The following is a 13244-nucleotide window of genomic DNA, read 5'->3' as shown; positions in this document are numbered from 1 at the left end:
TCATGTTGCAAATGGACACCTGCTGACAGCAATCCAGGTCACTTTGATTTGATTGCAGACTGCATATGATTTTTTAGGAGATCTGTGTATGATGCACTGGTGACAGTGGTCCCTCTAGGCATGCAATGCTCCAAAATGACGCCTTTTTCGTCCCAAAAGAGAATCAGCATAACCTTCCCTGATGATGGTTCTGTTCGATACTTCTTTGGTTTTGGTGATGAGGAATGGCGCCATTCTTTGCTCGCTCTCTTTGTTTTTGGTTGGTGGAAGTGAACCCAGGTTACATCCCCAGCAATGATTCTTGCAAGGAAGCCATCACCTTCTCGTTCAAAGTGCCGAAGAAGTTCTTCACAAGCATCAACACGTCGTTCTCTCATTTCAGGAGTCAGCTGGCACCCATCTTGCTGACACTTTGTGAAACTGGAGCACATCATGCACAATGTGGTGTGCTGACCCATGACTAATCTGTAAACATGCTGCAATGCCATTCAGTGTCACTCGGCAGTTTTCCTTTGTGCCTGACCTAGACAAGGAGCATCTTCCACCGAAGTCACACCATTTGCGAACTTCCTACTCCATTCGTAGACTTACTGCTGTGACAAACATGCTTGTACTGAACCTTCATTCGTCGATGAATTTCAATAGGTTTCACACCTTCACTATGCAAAAACCGAATAAGAGAACGCTGTTCTTCCCTGGTGCAGGTCTCAAGTGGGGCAGCCATCTTTATACTGATACTGCAACAGTACGTGTGCATCTGCACTACGCTGCCACCTACAGGCCATTCTGCACACTGTTTGTAGCATGTTTACCAACTTAAAGGATAATGGTGTGAAATTACAAATTTAACGTTTTCATTTGACTCACCCTCATACTTCCTCCTACAAACATCTTGCAAAATGACCACAATGGTACAATCACAAATGTTCCAGGTCATATGTAGACCTACCAGCAGTCATTCTTTCTATGTCTTTCTATGTGCCGTTAGTGATTGGGAATAAAAGATACTGGTACGCAAAATACCTTCTGTCACAAACCATAACGTAGCTTGCAGAGAGCAGATGCAGATGCAAATTGCACAGTACCTTCAACGAAACTGAAGCCTGCTCCATATAAAAACCAGCGTGCATTGTAGGACCAGGTACTGGAATGTATTGGTCATTTTCCCACTCCTCTGTTCCATGTGCTGGATATAGTGAAGGAACAAAGCTCAAAGCCCAGCCAGCCCATGATTCTTCTGCTTTTTCTTCATCGTCACCTCCATTATCATCTTCATCACCATCTAGAAATATATTCTGAATTAGTATTATCAGCATAGAAAAATCTGCAGCACAATCAATAGCATATCAAAACAAAGGAAAATCCAGGGGGAATAATGACAATATTATGAAAAGGATAGATTGCTATTCACTGTATAGTGGAGATGTTGAGTCACGGAGAGACATAACAAAAAGACTGTTAGATGGTGGTGGTTAGTGTTTAACGTCTCGTCGACAACGAGGTCATTAGAGACAGAGCGCAAGCTTGGGTTAAGGAAGGATTGGGAAGGAAATCGGCCGTGCCCTTTCAAAGGAACCATCCCGGCATTTGCCTGAAACGATTTAGGGAAATCACGGAAAACGTAAATCAGGATGCCTGGAGACGGGATTGAACTGTCGTCCTCCCAAATGCGAGTCCAGTGTGCTAAAAGACTGTTAGACCAGAACCCTTTTGACCAAAGGCCTTCTTCTGAATTAAATAACATGTGCACACATACATTCACGCAAACGCAACTCACACAAACATGACCACTGTTCTGACTTCTGAGGACAGTCTATTCTGGTCTAGTGTAGCCCGACTATTATCCCTTCAGCCTCATTCATTATGGTGTCTAGCCCTGGCAGCCAGAGACACTGGCCATACGTGTGTCAGTTGCATTTGCGTGGATATGCGCATGCGTGTTGTCTTATTAGGAAGAAGAATTTTTGACCGAAAACTTTCTTGTGGCTATCTGCGACTCTGCATCTCTGCTGTGTGGTGAGTAGCAATCTATCCTTTTTATACTAAAATCAGCATATGGAAACATGTAGATAGCTGTAAAATTGCTATTTATTAGAATCAGGGGCTCCTACCAATGAAAGGGGGAAATAGCTGGAAATGGTTGGAATCTAAAGGGTATATGACAAGGCTTAAAGTGCCTTGGAGCAACCCCTCATCTGTGAAGTTCTAGAGGAAAAAATAGATGACATGTGTAGTAAATTTGGCACTAAGATCACAACTATTTGGATGCTGGTTGAAATCTGCAACATGTAATCATGTATTGCCACAATACATTTTTGTCTATTTGTAGTGTAGCATCTGATCAGTTGCAAAAATTGTTTGGAGGGCTGGAAGTTAGCAGCAGTTAAAGCTAATCAAGACAGTATGTAGAGAATAATAAGTAGAGTGAACACCCTTCAACACAACAGTTGTGAGCCACGTGCCTGTTTAGCACATATACCACTTGGACTCCCCTTCCTCAACACTCGTTCCTCAGAATATGAGCTTCCATTTCACCACCAATCTCGCCTCAATATACAGTAATTTTTTTCACTCTTGTTATTCTTCTTTCTTTTATTGTTTGTTTACCTTGCCTTACCTACTCATTTCATTTATTTGATTATTCCTCTTTACAATTGGACTCTACTAAGTGTTCACCTTTTTTGGCTCATTTATGGCTTTCCACTGAACACTGACCTGCTTACAATCTCTCTTCTATTTTTAAATTCTCATTTTTCAAATTTCATCTAGCAGCATAGTAGAGTTTGGAAGAAAGTTAAATGATATCAAGTGGAACACAGTGGTGAAAGTATATGGTTCCACAGTCCCTTTCAAGTATCAAACATTTATGATGAACACATGCAGACTGAAGCGCAAATGAAAATTTGTACCAAGGTGGGGATTCTAGCCTGGGTCTCTTGCTCATTTGGCAGATGGGCTAACAACTATGTCACCCTGGCACAGTGGCTTTGTACAACCATGCGAACTACCCCAGCATGGCTATCTCCTCAATCCAAATTTCCATGCACCACGATGTTCAAGTTAATGGGGCATACCAAGTGAGCAAAGTCATGAATGGGAATTTGGACTGAGGAAGAAGGCATGCTAGGGTAGATGGTGCAGTTGTATAATGCCACTGTGACAGGGTGGCATAATGATTAGCACATGTGAAAAAGACCTGGGTTCGAATTTTGTCCTTGGTACAAACTTTCATTTGTTGCTTCAGTCTACATATACACATCATACTTTTTTTTTTTTTTTTTTTTAAAAAAAACTTTGTGAGAGATTAAAACTGAGTGCTGAACTGGGACTCAAAGCCAGAGCCTGGACTTTTGCAGGCATTACTCTTACCAAGTGAACTATTCAGGCAGAACTCACAATCCATCCACAAAGAGTCATTTCTGCTAGTACCTCCCTCCCGTTTCCCAAATTTCAAGGAACGAGAAGAAAGGCACATTCATCCTTAATACAATCATCATCATCATCATCATCATTTAGGCAACTCCTGCTCTACATGTTATTAACAATTTTCTTGATCCAAATGAGGGAAAATTAGTTTGCTTTCCATATTTCCATTCATGAATGTAGAATGGATTAATGTGGGGAATTTTTATTCTTAGACATGAGATACTTACTTCATAATAACACGTAACAAAAATTTTTATATACCATTCATCCTCAGCCTCCTATAGATAACTATCCATCATTAACAACAGTTTCGCAGTACAGTAGTCCCTTATGACGTCACTTCTTAATAACCATACAGGAATGAAACCACAAGTGTTATAAATATAACACCAGTAATAAAACTGACCTTCAGTACAGTAGTCCCTTATGAAGTCACTTCTTAATAACCATACAGGAATGAAACCACAAGTGTTATAAATATAACACCAGTAATAAAACTGACCTTCATTATTCATGGCTTAGTGTGATACTTAACCAGAAACAGTCAAATAAATATGTACAGCCACTCCCTTGGGATTTTAAAATGCTGATGGACAATAAGAACAAGTTTAAAAGAAATTGAAAGTTCTTTACTTGGCAAATCCTTCTACTCCATTTTATTTGTGTGTATTAGGAGGGGACACACACATAGTGATTTGTAACCTTGTAACCATTCATTCAAACCAGCACAGAGCCATATTTCCTTGCAGAAGTATATTATTTTTGTCAATCAGTTTTGACATAAATCACATTATGTTGAGATACAGAGAACACAATCCATGGTATATGAAAGTAAATAAGTAATAATGAAAACAATAAATTACTGACAAAATTATTTAATTGGATAGATAAAAAATCTACTCACCAAGTGGCAGCAGAACATACACATAAAAGACTGCTGTAGTTGGCAAGCTTTCGCAGCCAGTCTTTCCTTCTCATCCCGTATGGTAAGTCTCCTCTGACCTATGGTTCTGAGTGACTTTCCTGAAATCTAACCCTTTTGCTAGACCTCTTAAGTCCTTTACCTTCATCCTTCGTCCTTCCTTGTCAACCCTTCTGTCTGAAGATGGAGCTGTCACTTAGTGAATAGATTTTTTATCTATCCAATAAAGTAACTAAGTAAGTTGCTCACTCTTATACTCATGGCATATTCATGGGGTACCATTAAATCATAAAACACCTCTAAGTACACCATTCTTCACAGATTTAAAATAATAATAAGAAATGTCATAAAATTTGGTGTAAAGGATGCCCATACTATTATTATTATTGTTGTTGTTGTTGTTGTTGTTGTTGTTGTGGTCTTCAGTCCTGAGACTGGTTTGATGCAGCTCTCCATGCTACTCTATCCCGTGCAAGCTTCTTCATCTCCCAGTACCTACTGCAACCTACATCCTTCTGAATCTGCTTAGTGTATTGATCTCTTGGTCTCCCTCTACGATTTTTACCCTCCACGTTGCCCTCCAATGCTAAATTTATGATCCCTTGATGCCTCAAAACATGTCCTACCAACCGATCCCTTCTTCTAGTCAAGTTGTGCCACAAACTTCTCTTCTCCCCAATCCTATTCAATACCTCCTCATTAGTCGCGTGATCTACCCACCTTATCTTCAGCATTCTTCTGTAGCACCACATTTCGAAAGCTTCTATTCTCTTCTTGTCCAAACTGGTTATCGTCCATGTTTCACTTCCATAAATGGCTACACTCCATACAAATACTTTCAGAAACGACTTCCTGACACTTAAATCTATACTCGATGTTAACAAATTTCTCTTCTTCAGAAACGATTTCCTTGCCATTGCCAGTCTACATTTTATATCCTCTCTACTTCGACCATCATCAGTTATTTTACTCCCTAAATAGCAAAACTCCTTTACTACTTTAAGTGTCTCATTTCCTAATCTAATCCCTTCAGCATCACCCGATTTAATTTGACTACATTCCATTATCCTCGTTTTGCTTTTGTTGATGTTCATCTTATATCCTCCTTTCAATACACTGTCCATTCCATTCAACTGCTCTACCAGGTCCTTTGCTGTCTCTGACAGAATTACAATGTCATCGGCGAACCTCAAAGTTTTTATTTCTTCTCCATGGATTTTAATACCTACTCAAAACTTTTCTTTTGTTTCCTTTACTGCTTGCTCAATATACAGATTGAATAACATCGGGGAGAGGCTACAACCCTGTCTCACTCCTTTCCCAACCACTGCTTCCCTTTCATGCCCCTCGACTCTTATAACTGCCATCTGGTTTCTGTACAAATTGTAAATAGCCTTTCGCTCCCTGTATTTCACCCCTGCCACCTTCAGAATTTGAAAGAGAGTATTCCAGTTAACGTTGTCAAAAGCTTTCTCTAAGTCTACAAATGCTAGAAACGTAGGTTTGCCTTTTCTTAATCTTTCTTCTAAGATAAGTTGTAAGGTTAGTATTGCCTAACGTGTTCCAACATTTCTACGGAATCCAAACTGATCTTCCCCGAGGTCTGCTTCTACCAGTTTTTCCATTCGTCTGTAAAGAATTCGCGTTAGTATTTTACAGCTGTGACTTATTAAACTGATAGTTCGGTAATTTTCACATCTGTCAACGCCTGCTTTCTTTGGGATGGGAATTATTATATTCTTCTTGAAGTCTGTGGGTATTTCGCCTGTCTCATACATCTTGCTCACCAGATGGTATAGTTTTGTCATGACTGACTCTCCCAAGGCCATCAGTAGTTCTAATGGAATGTTGTCTACTCCCGGGGCCTTGTTTCGACTCAGGTCTTTCAGTGCTCTGTCAAACTCTTCACGCAGTATCTTATCTCCCATTTCATCTTCATCTACATCCTCTTCCATTTCCATAATATTGTCCTCAAGTACATCGCCCTTGTATAAACCCTCTATATACTCCTTTTTTCCACCTTTCTGCCTTCCCTTCTTTGCTTAGAACTGGGTTGCCATCTGAGCTCTTGATATTCATACAAGTGGTTCTCTTCTCTCCAAAGGTCTCTTTAATTTTCCTGTAGGCAGTATCTATCTTACCCCTAGTGAGACAAGCCTCTACATCCTCACATTTGTCCTCTAGCCATCCCTGCTTAGCCATTTTGCACTTCCTGTCGATCTCATTTTTGAGACGTTTGTATTCCTTTTTGCCTGCTTCATTTACTGCATTTTTATATTTTCTCCTTTCATCAATTAAATTCAATATTTCTTCTGCTACCCATGGATTTCTATTAGCCCTCGTCTTTTTACCTACTTGATCCTCTGCTACCTTCACTACTTCATCCCTCAGAGCTACCCATTCTTCTTCTACTGTATTTCTTTCCCCCATTCCTGTCAATTGTTCCCTTATGCTCTCCCTGAAACTCTGTACAACCTCTGGTTCTTTCAGTTTATCCAGGTCCCATCTCCTTAAATTCCCACCTTTTTGGAGTTTCTTCAGTTTCAATCTGCAGTTCATAACCAATAGATTGTGGTCAGAATCCACATCTGCCCCTGGAAATGTCTTACAATTTAAAATCTGGTTCCTAAATCTCTGTCTTACCATTATATAATCTATCTGATACCTTTTAGTATCTCCAGGATTCTTCCAGGTATGCAACCTTCTTTCATGATTCTTGAACCAAGTGTTAGCTATGATTAAGTTATGCTCTGTGCAAAATTCTACAAGGCGGCTTCCTCTTTCATTTCTTCCCCCCAATCCATATTCACCTACTATGTTTCCTTCTCTCCCTTTTCCTACTGACGAATTCGTCACCCATGACTATTAAATTTTCCTCTCCCTTCACTACCTGAATAATTTCTTTTATCTCGTCATACATTTCATCAATTTCTTCATCATCTGCAGAGCTAGTTGGCATATAAACTTGTACTACTGTAGTAGGCATGGGCTTTGTGTCTATCATGGCCACAATAATGCGTTCACTATGCTGTTTGTAGTAGCTAACCCGCACTCCTATTTTTTTTATTCATTATTAAACCTACTCCTGCATTACCCCTATTTGATTTTGTATTTATAACCCTGTAATCACCTGACCAAAAGTCTTGCTCCTCCTGCCACCGAACTTCACTAATTCCCACTATATCTAACTTTAACCTATCCATTTCCCTTTTTAAATTTTCTAACCTACCTGCCCGATTAAGGGATCTGACATTCCACGCTCCGATCCGTAGAATGCCAGTTTTCTTTCTCCTGATAACGACGCCCTCTTGAGTAGTCCCCGCCCGGAGATCTGAATGGGGGGCTATTTTACCTCCGGAATATTTTACCCAAGAGGACGCCATCATTATTTAGTCATACAGTAAAGCTGCATGTCCTCGGGAAAAATTACGGCTGTAGTTTCCCCTTGCTTTCAGCCGTTCGCAGTACCAGCACAGCAAGGCCGTTTTGGTTAATGTTACAAGGCCAGATCAGTCAATCATCCAGACTGTTGCCCCTGCAACTACTGAAAAGGCTGCTGCCCCTCTTCAGGAACCACATGTTTGTCTGGCCTCTCAACTGATACCCCTCCGTTGTGGTTGCACCTACGGTACGGCCATCTGTATCACTGAGGCACGCAAGCCTCCCCACCAACGGCAAGGTCCATGGTTCATTATTATTATTATTATTATTATTATTATTACTACTACTACTACTACTACTACTACTACTACTATCAAATTGCTAAAAAAAAGTGTGATACCATACACAGATACATAAGATAGGTAATCATAAAGATTAAATTACCACTTAAAAAACAGTGTTAAGCAATTAATTTTTGGAGTCTCGGTTGGGCACACAGTTTTAATCTGCCAGGAAGTTTCAATTAATTTTTGCTTTATTTCCAGGTACATGTCTGCAGTTCTGGCACCAACTGAAATCCTCACATCACAGTACCATGGCACATCTTTAGAAGACCTTGAACAAAGCAGCACAGTCAATCTATACTTTTGTAAAAAGGCTGTGCTACTTTGTTTTGCTCCCTGGATTTCAACATGTACCAGAATTGAAGATGAACTTGCAAATAAACTTTTTTGAACTGATCATTTAAATTTCATGACTACTTCTCTTATGTAGGACAAACATATAGCTTGGAACAAAATTCTGCCTGGAGATAAAACTGTGTTTCTTCTAGTACTCTAGTGCAGTTTTCCAAATGTGAACCATAATCTAAGAAGAGTAAATGTAACAATAAACACACTGTCATGTAAAGATGTGAAGCAGAGTGACACAACAATGTAACACAAAGTGTTTCCTAACATTCCATTTCCCTTACTGATATTTACATCATTTAATATTTCAGCAATTAATTTGTTTAATGAAGAGGTTTAATGAGACTATCTTCCTCTGAGACCTATTATTCTTCACTCAGAATAGAACATTCAAACATCTCTTAAGAGCTGCCTTATTCATTTCACTCTTGATACTTATCACCAACATGACATTTTATTCCTTCTCCTTTCTCTGTTTGGCTTCTATTAACTTTTCTTTACTGTGAGACTACTTGTAAACTGTACAGTGGTACAGCGAGGTGACAAAAGTCGTGGGATACCTCCTAATATCATGTCGGACCTCCTTTTGCCCGGTGTAGTGCAGCAACTCAACCTGGCATGGATTCAACAAGTTGTTGGAGGTCCCCCACAAAAATACTGAGCCATGCTGCTGCTATAGCTGTCCACAATTGTGAAAGTGTTGCTAGTGCAGGATTTTGTGCATGAACTGACCTCTCATTTATGTCCCATAAGTGTTCGATAGGATTCATGTCTGCCAATCTGGGTGGCCAAGCCAAAGCTCAAAGTGTCCAGAAGGTTCTTTAAACCAATCACAAACACTTGTGGCACAATGATATGGTACATTGTCATCCACAAAAATTCCATCACTGTTTGGGAACATGTTGTATAGGGATGGCTACAAATGGTTCCTAAGTAGCCAGACATCCAGAGGACCCAGTCTGCTCCATGTAAACACAGCCCACACCATCATGGAGCCACCAACAGCTTGCACAGTGCCTTGTTGACAACTTGAGTCCACAGCTTCGCGATTTGCACCACACTCAAACCCTACCATCAGCTCTTACCAACTGATAACGGGACTCATCTGACCAGGCCATGGTTTTCCAGTTGTCTAGGGTCCAAATGATATGGTCACGAGTCCAGTAGAGATGCTGCAGGTGATGTCATACTGTTAGCAAAGGCACTTGTGATGGTTGTCTGCTGTCACAGCTCATTAATGCCACATTTCGCAACACACTGTCAAGGCCGTCAGCCACTGCATTGTTCATGATGTGATGTAATGCCAGAAATTTGATATTCTCAGCACACTCTTGACACTGTGGATCACAGACTACTGAATTCCTTAACATTTTCCAAAATGGAATGCCCCATGCGTCTAGCTCCCACAACCATTCCCCATTCAAAGTCTGTTAATTCCCATCGTGCAAACATAATCACATTGAAGACCTTTTCAGATGAAACACCTGAGTACAAATAACAGTTCTGCCAATGCATTAGCCTTTTATACCCTGTCCATGCAATACTACCACCATCTGTATATGTGCGTATCGTTATCCCATACTTTTGTCAGCTCAGTGAATGCTGCCACAGTATTGGTAATGTTACTTGTTTAACCCAACTAAGTATTATTCATATCATTTTTCCCTGTTTCATATATTATAAATGATATTGAAACATTGAATTTACTACTAACCTAGATCCTGATCTGTGTCCTCAACAATCGGATGACTTCCAGTACTGCTGTCCTTGCGCATGCTTCTCTGCAACTCTCTACTATGAAGTGCACGAAGTAATAGCACTAAACGCATCAACATTGGCACTTGTTGTTCTGTCAAACTGAAATCCATGCGGCCACAATGCACATCAATTCGTGTCACCTTGGCTCGTTTTGATTTAGGTGACAGATAACTGCAAAGCAGTCGAATATCCAGGGAACATCGATACAGCAGAGGCTCCTGAACATTATCAATAATACACACATAAGTTATTACTTAGTTAATACAAACAAATCTGAATTATTGTCAACAAAATATAATTTTAACATTATTTGGGACAGAAAACCAACATTTATCTACTAGTTGCTGAAGATGGAACAAATACAGCACAACTCACAGAAGAAGAAAAAATAGAAAATTGAATTTCTGGCTTTTAAAACATGAAATAGTTCATTCTGTTGCAATGCAAGAGACTGAAGCTTTTTACATTGTGCATGCGTGTGTGGGCAGGGGGGTGGGGTTAGATATGAGAAATTTGTGAATGACAATAACTGGTACTTGAGCAAGGCTCAAAATTAGAATGGAGTTGTTAGTTGGATAAGGTAAGTTCTGATATGGACATTTGGTCAGTTTTGGTCATCAGCATGGATGGCAGACAAATATTTCCACTGCAGAGAATGGGTGGAGGAGACTGAATTTTCTATTAGTCCCGTATAACACAATTTAGATGTGGAACTGAAGATGAGGGCTTGGATAGGACTGAGACATGAAAGATCAGCTATTCATGGCACTGCAACATGTTTTATTGAGACTCATGCTTTTAAAATCAAAAACCTTACATAAAATACTAGGAGGAAAAAAAGCTCTGACAGGTTCATTCACACCATTTGAAGTTACTTGTTTTTCATTAATATATGTTTTAAAATATGTAAAATATACATTCAGATATACTACAATGTCCAATATGCATGTTGCATATGTCTGTTCAACACATTTGTGTGCCTTCTACTCTATCTACGTGTGTATTTTGTAGCTTTATGTACAGTTACACTTTGGCAGCATTTTTTGTTGGGAATCATTTGCCTGTCAGTTCTACCAGGAACCATTTCTTTACCATGAAACTTTCCTATAGTAATTAAAACAATACAATACACAACAATTACTTTTCTGTTGTGAAGTTACATTGTTTCTAGCACTGAAGTTAAGAGTTCCACATATTTTATACTAACAAATATTAAATCATTTACAAGGTTGTTTCATAAAGAATAGTAATAACAGTATAGAATAGTATAGTATAATATAGTAATGTCATTACCTGGTACATTTCAATCTTCCCTGAAGCATTTCTCTTATCAAGGCATATTGTAAGGTCAGTCAGAGAAACTACTTTCCTGAGTGTAACATCCACAGATGAAACATCTGGAACAAATAAAGCAACAAATGAAATGGTTCACTACACAATTAACACTTTCTTGTATTCCAATGCGGCCATATTTCTATTCCCTTGTATGTCGATAAGTGTCATGGATGTTGAAAGGGATCTACAGTGATAACTGAAACCACAAGGAATACTCATAATAGTGATACTATCTGGCATCTCTTTATAAGAGGAGAAATTGTGTGTTCACATCTGGCTTCAGAACATAAGTGGAACAGCATGTGATTTATCATTATCAACATTGCACAATCATCAGACATAACCTTAAAAAGACATATATAAAGGCAATGGGAGAGCCTGCAATGTCCTACTGAATGTTCTTCTGTACCAAACAGGGGAACACATGGTTCAAAAAAACTGAGAGTACAAGTTTTGCCTCTCATTACTGGACTAGACATACTACTACTACTACTAGCACTACAACAAAGAGAGCCCCACTGCACATGTTTGGTGTTTAAATTGAAAATGATAACTGCTGACAGTTTTAAGAATGCATACAAAATATGGAGGTAGGTTAGAAGCAATATGTTGTCATACTAACAGACATACACTTTCAGTATAGCAACTCAAGAGACAAAATGTAAATATTTAGGCACTGTATTCTATCACATAATGATCCAGAGCAAGATACCAGAAGATAACATTGTGTGTATTGAACCGGGGATCTATAAACAACAGAGAGGCTTCGTCCCACTGTAGCCCTCAGTGGTTCACAATCCCACAACAGGCTACAGCAGTCCACCCACCCCCACCGCCACCCCACACTAAACCCAGGGTTATAGCGTGGTTCAGCCTCCAGTGGACCTCCCCCCCCCCCCCCCCCCCCCCAAAATGTGTCTCTACCAGACGAGTGTACCCCAAATGTTTGCACAGTAGAATAATTATGATGTACGCATATGTGGAGACAGTGTTTGCGCAGCAATCGCCGACATAGTGTAACTGAGACGGAAGACAGGGAACCAGACCGCATTTGCTGAGGCAGATGGAAAACCGCCTTAAAAATCATTCACAGGCTGGCCGGCACACTGAACCTCGACACTAATCTGCCTTGCGGATTCGTACCAGGGACTGGCATGCCTTCATACTTGGGAAGCAGCACATTAGACCGCACGGCTAGCCAGGTGGGCACAGAAGATAACATACTTTAAAAGATGGCATAATGACATTTATGTTGAAGGAAGGCAGAGAGCAGAGCGGGGTAAATTCTGAGAAGGAAAACAGTACAGTTTTTTTAAAAAAAATAAAAGAAAATATACATGTGGGAAAACCTTTGGAGCAATCCACAAATGTAATGAAGAAGGAAAAAGTGAAACATACACATGGAAATACGGCCTAAGAATTCAATTCACTATCAGCAGCCCTGATTCTACCATAAGTAACGACACTTGCATCAAAACTGTAGTCACTGGAAAATTCGCTTTCCCACTGAAGCAGTTCAAGTGTTTGAGCTCTACGTAGCTATGATACACAATCGAACAAAGCAGATTAAGCTCAATGGCTTGTCTGGATGCCACAGTGCTTGATCTTGTGGACATGTATACACTTGTATTTTTTTGTTCTGTTGTATTGTATTGTATGTTAACCGGGGACCTAGAAACGACGGAGAGGCTCCGTCCCCGCCGCAGCCCCAGTGGTCCACAACCCCACGATGA

At 39.9% G+C, this 13244-nt stretch overlaps 1 protein-coding gene across 1 annotated transcript in view; it reads right to left on the bottom strand.

Annotated features, from left to right (window-relative positions):
- The window catches only part of LOC124788557 (vacuolar protein sorting-associated protein 13B), a 221355-nt gene that overhangs the window by 164250 nt on the left and 43861 nt on the right, over window positions 1-13244 (bottom strand). The window contains exons 6-8 of the mRNA XM_047255828.1: window positions 11470-11573; window positions 10133-10394; window positions 1086-1282 (exon numbers count right to left, since the gene is read on the bottom strand). Of these exons, the coding sequence (XP_047111784.1) occupies window positions 1086-1282; window positions 10133-10394; window positions 11470-11573 (563 nt within the window). The remainder of the gene's footprint in view (window positions 1-1085; window positions 1283-10132; window positions 10395-11469; window positions 11574-13244) is intronic.

Source organism: Schistocerca piceifrons, chromosome 3, assembly GCF_021461385.2.
Source record: "Schistocerca piceifrons isolate TAMUIC-IGC-003096 chromosome 3, iqSchPice1.1, whole genome shotgun sequence".
Classification (NCBI taxonomy): Eukaryota; Metazoa; Arthropoda; class Insecta; order Orthoptera; family Acrididae; genus Schistocerca; species Schistocerca piceifrons.
This window is presented reverse-complemented; position numbering and strand designations above follow the sequence as displayed.